This window comes from Phalaenopsis equestris, unplaced genomic scaffold (genome assembly GCF_001263595.1).
Source record: "Phalaenopsis equestris unplaced genomic scaffold, ASM126359v1 Scaffold000381, whole genome shotgun sequence".
Lineage (NCBI taxonomy): Eukaryota > Viridiplantae > Streptophyta > Magnoliopsida > Asparagales > Orchidaceae > Phalaenopsis > Phalaenopsis equestris.
Window position 1 is genome coordinate 98,155 of NW_018164823.1, and position 10,227 is coordinate 108,381.

The 10,227-nt window shown below is 37.9% G+C and overlaps 1 protein-coding gene across 4 annotated transcripts in view; it reads right to left on the bottom strand.

The window, feature by feature from the left end:
* LOC110026577 (transcription termination factor MTERF5, chloroplastic) overlaps positions 1-9,078 on the bottom strand; it is an 87,442-nt gene extending 78,364 nt beyond the window's left edge. For all 4 annotated transcript variants that reach the window (XM_020727562.1, XM_020727561.1, XM_020727560.1 and 1 more), the window contains exon 1: positions 8,416-9,078. In XM_020727562.1, coding sequence (XP_020583221.1) covers positions 8,416-8,991 — 576 coding nt within the window. In that variant the 5' untranslated portion in view covers positions 8,992-9,078. The remainder of the gene's footprint in view (positions 1-8,415) is intronic.
* Positions 9,079-10,227: the final 1,149 nt, after the last annotated feature.

Consider the following 10,227-nt stretch of genomic DNA (forward strand, 5'->3'; position numbering starts at 1 on the left):
ACTGAAAGGAAAATTTTATAAGACGGTGGTGAGACCTGCAATGCTCTATGGCGTTGAATGTTGGCCTTTAAAAGAGAAGCATAATAATAAGTTAAGTATTGATGAGATGAGAATGATTAGGTGGATGAGTGGCTTTACACTTATAAACAAAATGAGAAATGAATATATCCGTGATAGGGTTGGTGTAGCTCCTGTGATGGACAAAATTAGAGAAAGTCGTCTTAGATGGTTTGGTCACATTAAGCGTCGACCATCTGATGATCCAATTAGGAGAGTAGATGTTTTAGATTCGACTTATGTTAAGAAAGATAGATGTTGACTTAAGAAGACTTGAGCTTATTGTATAAAAAAATGATCTTAATTTATTAGAACTAAATGAAAATATGACACTAAATAGGACACAATGGAGAAAAAGGATTCATGTAGCTGACCCCACGTAGTGGGATTAAGGCTTTGTTGTTGTTGTTCCTAGACCTTTGACTTTAAACTCTATAAAAAATACTTCTTTGATCTTCAGAATCTCTTTTTCATCCTCATCAAGAAGAATTATATCATTCATGTATGCTATCAATATAGTGATCTTACTTTCCTGAGTGTATATTGCAAATAGAGTATAATCAGCTTGACTTTGAGAATACATATTAGATCTCATCATTTTATTAAACCTTTCAAACCACGCTTTTGGTGAATGCTTAAACATAGAGAGACTTTCAAACTTTTCATATTAGGGGTTTGTTGGAATAATTATCAAATTTTGATGATATCTCCATGTTTACTTCATGATCTCCATTCAGGAATACATTTTTTATGTCAAGTTAATGCAGTCTTCATTCATTATTAACTATTACTGAAAGGAGAACTCTGATAGTATTAAATTTGACAACTGGTGCAAAAATTTCCTATTAGTCAGTCAAATGGGCTTGAGTGAAAACTTTTACAATAATTCTAACTTTGACTCTCTTAATACACACATAAGTTTTATATTTGATGTTGAACACCCATTTGTACTCAACTGGTTTCTTATTCTGAGGGAGTTTAGTAATTATCAATGTATCAATACGCTTTAGTGTTTGAATCTCTTCTTCAACTGCTTCTTCCATTTTGAATTTTCAAAAGCTTCATGAATATATTTAAGAATTTGCATACTATCAAGGTTAGAAACAAAAGTTTTGTAGGATAATGACAACTTCTCATAAACTACATATTCTAGAATTAGATATCATTTGCAGTTTCCTTGTCACTAGCATCAAAAGATGAAGGGGATAACTCATAAGTACTTTACTCCTTTACCCAAAATTTCAGATGAATGTGAACTCAGGTTTTGGTTGGAGCAGTTCGGTCTTTGCAAGTTGACTTCCACCTGCTGAAAGTTTTTCTTCCTCTTATATACACACAAAGTTCTTTGTTTTGGACTTCGGGTTGGGTTGGTTGGGAATTCTCCACTATGATAGGAGGGCTAGGTAGAGTAAGTAATGAGGCCATATAGGTGTTATTAAATGCATCCCAAAATTGATGTTCATTTATACTCTCCGCCTGAACATCAGATTTAACATAGTGTGATTGATTTTTAAAAATTGCGACATCCAAAAAGTTGTAGTATTTTCTAGTAACATAAGAGTAGCTTTTATGCCCCTTTATTGGAAGCATGCCCGAGAAAAATACACTTGATAGAAATTTTGTACGATTTTGGCGATGGACATGAACAAAAGATACGCACCCAAAAATTTTAAGTGGTATAATACAAGAGAAAGCTATGATGTGAGGAAAAGTAAAGATCAAAATATGAAGAGTTGTTTTGAAGTTAGGTACTCAGGTAGAGATTTGATTGATAAGGTATGTTGCAGTAAGAAATACTTCCCCTCAAAAATATTTTCCGATTTGATGGGACATCATAATTGAGTTTGATATCTCAAGGAGATATTTGACCGACAACTTCCACAGGACCCACTCTTAAAATTGTGCCGACAGCTTCTGGCTACTCTGTTGGGGATTAGTTTATCTCTCTATCAAAATCAGGGAATATCGTCTTCATACATTAGAAATGTGTCAATGTCCCTTATGGATCAAATTACCCTTCTTCCGTTGGCATGCTTCACCCATTTCTTTCTTGGGTAAATACGATTAACTCTTTCGGACTTCAGGACTGTCTGTTCAATCACCTTTGAACAAAGATGTTCAGGAGTTCACTAGGACTTTTATCTTTTGTATGTGGTCGAACCCCCAATAGGTGTGTTGGTGGATTAGTTCCACCTGGGCATGTGTGTTGTAAAGTCGGTCTCGCACTGTGTCCTAAACTTTATTTTTTTCCCTTTCATGTCCCTTCGAGTTTGGTCTGTTACTTTGCAAATTAAATCGAATTGTGTCATTCTGCGCTTGCTCTTTAACCTTTCTTATTTAATTAAATCTCTCTAATTTCAAATTATTTTTACTAAATTTTAAAATCTTCACAAACTATAAATTAAAAGCTTGCTTTTTGAAGTTGCTGCAATGGCGTTCCCGACGGTCACTTTCTCCTGCAACCTGCCAACTAGCCGCAATGCTCGCAATGTCGCTCCCACCATCAAGTTTGGAACTGGATTCGATGAACTGGAAGTCGTTCTCGGAAAAGCCCCATTCGTCATAATGAAAGTAGCCGCTCGGGAAGTTCAGGAGCCTTCCGTTGAATTCAACCTGAACTGTCCCCAGGATTTCCCTTCCTGTAAGAAGGTAAAAACTGTTGCTGCCTCAGCACCTACTAAGTCTGTTGTTCCCTTTTTCTGCCAAAGGAAAAAAGGTCATGATTGTGGAAGATACAACTAAAGGATTCACCGTCCCACCGTCGGTATTTGAAATTGGATCGAGTTCAAAGTCTGTGTTATTAACTCGATCTCAAAGGAGGAACAGCAGCTGAAGGGCTCGGAAGGCCGCTAAAGCAGAAATCCCAAAAAAGATACCTATTGATGAATTTCCTCACGAGGAGGAACTTGTATTACTTGAAGTCTCTCCGCTCGTGCGAGGGAATAGGTTCCACCCGTTAATGAATACTAATGATATGAAAGTATTCAAAAGATCGTTGATACCTTACCATCGTTACATGGTCGTAGTGAGAAGAGGGAGAAGCCCGCTCCTATCACTGAAGTTCGTACAGTGTTCCAGAGATTGGCCACTAAAGAAGGATGTTCAGTCGTTGAGCTACTTAAACGAGTGGGATGCGCAGTGTCCCCTCAGATGAAGAAAGAGATTTTAAGGGATGTCAAATTTGTCCAGCAATCTCAGAAGCAACTGAAGTTTTGTCAGCACGTATTCCCGTTAGGTTCCGTCTGAGGAGTCGAGTTGATGCTACCGTTACTACCACAAATTTTGTTACTACTACTCCAAGGTCTGCAGGACGTCGACTGGTTAAGTCACGTCTGGGTCCGAAGATACCGTCAGTTGTTGCTCTTAAGACGACCCCAAAGAAGGAGAAGATAAAGAAATCACTCGATATTGTATTTGATAAGCACCGCAAGGAGCATGCCTCTCTTCAGCATACCGATACCTCCGTTGAGACACCCCATCTCAAGCCATCACCGCCAAAGAGGAATGTATGGATACCCAAGGTTGTCGTACCAATACGGTCCAATGCACCTGTTGGGGGAACACGTGGAATGAAAGAAATCCAAAGTATCAGACATCGTGGTAGTTTTTGCTACAGTTTGATGAACAAGAGGAGGATGTTCAGGAAAACCCTCCAGATCTCAAAATGATCCAGGAAGCAACAATCGAAGAGAAAGTTGAGAAACTCAGGGCTGAAATTTTTGAGTTAGCCAAAGAACATGGAGTAGTCATCTATGATGATGACGATTTTGATTTCAACGATTATCACGATAAAGATTTCATGGATATTCATGTCATCGAGTTCAGAGCCGTTGCATCTGCCCGCGATGTCCAACCTCTCGTTGAAGGGAACTTCGCGGATGATTTGCGCAGGGTTGTTTTCTTAAGAGATGAACAAATCAACCAGATGGAAAAGAGAATGGATGAGATAGCCGCCACCATGGCCGTCATGGCTACAGTTCAAGGACAGTCCCAGTCGCAGCAGGTAGCTTCTCCAGGAGTCAACCAGCCAAAAATAGTTCATATTACCAATGAAAGGAGAGAAGCTACCTCCGCCAACGGAGAAGATCAGCAAAAGAAGGATTGCTCACCAAGTACCATACCAGAAAAGGATATTAAACAGTTGATCGATCAATAAGTTCGGGAGGCCTTAGCATAATCTAAGGGCGGTGCATTGATTTGAAGGGGTAGACCTTACCTGGAGGAGTTCGATGTCGTACCCTACCCAAAGGGTTTTGTGTCACCAAACTTTAAAACATTCGACGGGACCGGAAATCCAATGCAGCATATAACACATTTCCGAGTCAGTTGTGGTAATACCGGAGGTAATAAAGCTTTGATCTTCTGCAATTTGTTAGCAGCTTATCAGGAATTGCATTTGATTAGTACACCAAGCTACCCAACGGATCAGTCAAGACGTTTGCCAAGTTAAAACAGTTGTTCGTGAAAAGATTTGCTGGAGCACAGCATCATGTTTTTATTGGAGATCTCATAGTGGAGAGGCAAAAGCCTAACGAGACTTTAGTAGATTATATCTTAACGTGGAGAAACCTTAGCATGAAATGTGAACTTCAACTACAGGAATAACATGCGATTGAGATTCTACTCAAAAGCATCCATGGGCCAGTAGCTTTCATGCTTAAGAGACTCACAATAAAGTCCTTCGAGAAGCTACTAAGCAAAGCCAGCAATTTACAAGAAGAAGTTAAACACGTGGATTCCCAAGAGAAATCAGAAAAGACCAGAACAACCAGGATATTCGAGAAGAAGTCCGGAATAGAGGTAACGGTCGAGAAGGGAAAGCAGCCGATAAAGATACAAACAGAGCATTCTCACCAAAATTCCCAGCAATCGTCACAGCATACTCAGCAACAAGCACAGCAATATGGCTAGTCTAGCCAGCAATCACACTAGGGAGGACCGTACCGAGCAGAAGGTAGAAAGGGTCTGAATTTTTCAGAACAAAAAAAGACGATATATTCTTTCAAAGATGAGGCTATGCCAAAGATGTTCAAAAATTTAATGAAGAAGCCTGAGTTCAGATTATTAAAACCGAAGAAGCCGGAAAAAGACGACAGGGAGGAGTATCCCAATTTTTGCCTCTAGCACAGGATGTTGGACTTATAATAGAGGGTTGTTTCGTCTTCAAGGACTGGCTCAAGAGGAATTTTAAAGAAGAAAATATAACAATCACGAAGAAATATTTAAAAGAACCTGAAAAAGATTCTGTAAATATGATTTCAGTCGAGTCAATCACTCTGATAGATCCGTATTCGGAAAAAGATGGATGGAGTACAGTTTGCAGCAAGTCATCCAAAAAGATATTGGTTCAGATTCAGATCTCTTCAGCTCAAGCCACCGTTCAGAGTTTACAACCTGTTCAGTCAAAGATGGAGATTTCGCCAATGAAACCACCGCAACCAGAAGAGGAGAAGAACGACGTCGTGAAAACCGATAGCGCGGGGGTAGGATAGGCCCCACCGGGGTATTATGAATATAATGATTATGATGTGAGGAGAATAAACTATTACTACATCAATTGATCATGACCGCCTAGACTTAAGTTTTATAGAAAATAATTATAATCGTATATTATACAATAAAACTCTTGTCCTAACTCAAAAGCTTCCTAAGAATATTTTGATCTTATCACTTTTTCATTTTCTCTTTATAAATTCTCGTATTTTCATAAGATTCTTGTCTAATCTCATCAAGTTTATTTAACTGTAGAATTTTTTTCACACCAGCTTTCTTCATATTGCAATTGAATTCTTTAACAACTCATTAAGTTTTATGTTCTAATTTCACTGGTAAGTGACAAGCCTTATCAAAAATGTGTCTATATGTAAACATTTCTATAGGTGTTTTATAAGCAACTCTATAAGTCAATAATGCATCATCTAATCTCAATGACCGATCATTTTTATTAGAATAGATAGTTTTTTTCTAAAATCTTTCTAATTTCTCTATTAGATACTTCTACTAAACCACTCACTTGGGGATGATATGCTATGGACAATCCTATGCTTAATTTCATACTTTGTAACTAATGTCTAAATCTTTCTAATCCTAAAGTGGCTTCCCTCATCACTAATAATTTATCTCGGCATACCAAATCTACAAAAGATATTTTTCTTTAAAAATTTGGCTAAGGGTCTTTTTGGCGCAGCTGCAGCTTTTCAGCTTCTCAGCTGTAGCTGTGCTACCTCAGGAAGCTGCTGTGGAGAAGCTGACTGCATGTTTGGGACAGCTATATGAAAACAGCTGTGGGACAGCTGTTTCTGGAAAAATGATTATTATGCCCCTATTTTTTAATACTTTTAAGACAAAAAATTACTTTAAAATAGTGCAGAATTACAGATACACACCTCAATTCATAGTGAGTATCAAGAGTGCAAAAAAAAATCTAAATCTATTAAAATAACAATTAATAAGATGATTATATTATTTTATTTTTAAAATTCTCAACAACGCATTGATGTTTCCACTGTTTGATAAGTCCGAATTTGTTAAAAGATGGCAGTTTGAATAGTCTACTTCTTCTTCATCATCCATCATACCCTTGCAGAGCTTTCATTCCATTCCAAAGTGAATCAGAACCAACTGCTCCTTCATTCCTAAGCTTAAAGCTTACAGAATGAAGAAGAAGATCTTAAACTTTATACAAAAGAAGAGCGATTATTACTTGATTTGATTTTATATATCTCTGCAGTTTTCTAGCTGTTGTAATACTTTCGTACTCTGATAATAAAGCTCTCAACTTTGAAGAACGCCCACTATGACGCAGAGAGAATAAAGCCAGAAGAAGCTTGTATAAACTTACGGATTCAAATGAAGACGCTCAGAACCAGGGCATCAAAATCTAAGTTGTAAACAACACAAGCAAGAGATTAGAAGTCTAATCATTCATCCCATGGAGCTCGGCGAGAGATGACTGATCAATTCAATTTAACAATTAGTCATCCTTAAATGGAAATCGAGCATAAAAAGAGGAACTGAGGTGCAGGAAACATTTGTAAAGCTCTTCAAGTGGACCCGAAAAAACAAATTTGAAGAAGTTCAAGATCTGCAACAAAGAAATTTGATCACCCTTGAGTTGCAATTTTGATCGCTCTTCAAGTTCAACATATGCAACAAACAACTTTGGCGCAGGAAACGTTTGTAACGCTCGATGCTAGGGCAGAAAATTTCTCTGCGCGGTTTCAGTAATGCCAGAGGTTAGGGCAGGCTTCGGGGCAACAGAGGTATTAACAATGGCGAACGCGGGGCCGCGGGGTCAATCTCGCGGCCCGCATTCCGCCAACTTTAGCGGCGAGCTGCCGCAAAGCTGCGGGAAAAAAGCTGCGTGAAAGCGGAAAAAAAAGAAAAGCGTTGTGGTTTGGGGCCGCGCCACTTGAAAAAAGCAGCCCCAAACGGACCCTAAACTTTGAGCATCACAATTTGGAAGAGTCTTTGCCTTTATCCATTTTGAGATATGAATTCCCTAATGAAGATACAAAGGGTCCTATAAAGTCTAAACCCTAAACATAAAAAACTTCAAAATCTAAAGTAAAATTCAGAGGTATTTCATAGTGTTTAGAAATATTACATACTCGCTGACATTTATCACAAGATTTAATAGAAATATTCATGTTCTTAAACAAAATAGGACGATAAAATTCAAATTATAAAATCTTATAGCAGGTTTCGAGGAGGAAGAGATTCGGCAGCAGAGGGGGATAGGTAAAGCTCTCATACCATGCAGAAAATAGGTTCTTAGAGAAATAATTCTTCATCTTATTGTTTACATATAGGGTACATATATAAAGGAAAAACAATCCTTACCAAATATGTCTAACCTAAATTGGGAAAGGAAATAAAATAAAAGTTAAAATAATATAGAACAGGAAGGCAATAAACTAATCAAAGGTTTCCTAAGTTGTCCCAATCAAATCCTCCAAGAAGATTTGGAAGTGGCTAGCCAACCCATAAGAGAGAGAGAAAGAGAATCTTCTCAGATTTTCACACTAACAAAACTTCAATAGTGATATGGTATTTGGAGTTCCATTGGTACTTATGGAGTGGCAAATAGAAGAACAATACTCCCGTTAATAAGCTTCATAATCAACAATCATAATCACCTAGTTTAATGAGATTGTTTCCTAAACAAATCAAATATAAGGTTTGGCATGTTTTTGAAAAGCAGCGAAGCGTCAAACAAAGCCGTAATATCACAAAACTATCCATTCATGAAAAGCTATGGAAATAATCAAATGGCAAAACGTAGTTTATTCTGGTCCCCCGGTATTGATCACAAATATAAAGCGTGGAAAATTTTATCTGGTAAAATAAAAAACATACCTTATCAATGAGATCGGGAAGTTTTTCAGAAACCAGATATCTGGCAATAAGCATGGCAGAGGAATTCCTCACTCCAATACTCTCTAGAAAGGGCAACAATCCACCATCCCTCTTACTCTTAGCCATGCAGCGAACCTTTTCTCTAAAAGTACGAGAAGCAATATCCTCCCCACCCTCCTCCGCGTCCGGACCCCACGAACTCCATAGCGAATGCTCATCCAACTCGAGAACATTCCCCACGATCATATCCAAATACTGAGGCGAATTCGAAGCGATCCTCGCCGTATCATCCTCTGAAGCTCCATACTCTCGCAGTATTTCCATAATAGCCTCCCGTGCTTCCTCCATAGCAGGCTCCCCTGGCCAGCTATGGCCATATTCGCCGACAGAAAACTGCACCCGCGCGCTTTGGAAACGCGTACTTCTGGGTCGAACAAGTACTGGGAAAATCCGAGAAGGGGGCAAGATGGGGTGTAAATGGTGATAGAAAAGCGCTGGATTTGTGGAAAAACTGCACCCCGCAACTCGGGATTCGAAGAAGCCGAGTGAGGCAACTGGGATTGCCCCGCCCTGCATGGTTCTCGTATCAAGTTCCCATGAATTCCGAAGAAATGCCGAGACCCTTACGTTTCCCTATAGTGAAAAGGATCTATAGTGTCCGGAATTTTCATATTTCCATTTATTCAATGCGTTATTTTATTTATATGCTTATATATTTATTTATTTATTTTTACTTATATTTATATTTTTGTTTATTTATTTATTAAATTTATGTATTAAATATAAACACAAAATAGTCATATAAAAATATTTTCTTAGATCAAATGAACTCCAAATTTGATATTATGTTCAAATAAGTCTCAACGATGGTAGTCTACAAGCTTAAATGCCCTTATTCATGAGATCATTAAGACCCTCAAATCAATAAATAATTTTTTCATGATCAAGGGGGATAAATATGGACATCTTATAAGTTGGTTACCAGAGTTATTTGTTAAAGGGCCGAAATATCCCTCTCCTAGAAGCTATAAATAAACTCTTTCTCTTCACTTGAAGGGAAAGAATGAGTTTAATTTTAATATTGTTATGGATCGAAAACCCTGTGATATATTATGGCATTCGTAGTCGTTGACCACCATCAACAACCATCAGCTGCCTCTGGTCACTGTCATCAAAGAACTGTGCTTGTCAATTATATATCTTAAATATGGTGTAATGAATAATGTCGCATTGAAGACCAGACAATAAATTTCATCCTTTGTAGCCATCGCGTCCCCTGCTTGTTAATGTCATGTCCCAAATACGATCATAATCTATAATGTCGTATTATGGATCTTGCGATAACATTTGGCCTCCATAGCAGTGGACAACCCCTACTTTTATACGATGTAGCCCGAATATAATATATTAAAGACATGGTGATGACATCCAACCTCTATAGTCATCGACCATCATCGATCGTCACCACCGGCCACCGTCGACCATTGATCAATGGTGATCACTTCTTATGTCATAGTAAGAATATGATAGTTATTCTTAGCACCTATATTTTCATTTTTATTGTATAAAGATAAATACAGTGTTTGTTATATGCACTGCTTACGTCATAGTTCATCATAAATACAGCATTTTTTGGCTAACTTTTGATATTATAGCCAAGAACCATGTTTGTTAAGCTCCATTATAACTATTATTGCTCAACTACTATTGCACATCCATAAGTATCAGTTTCGAAGTCCACATTCAATAATTCAAGAGAAGAAGTGGACCAATAAATCTTTAATTACATGGTGGATTACTTTGTTTGGGCTA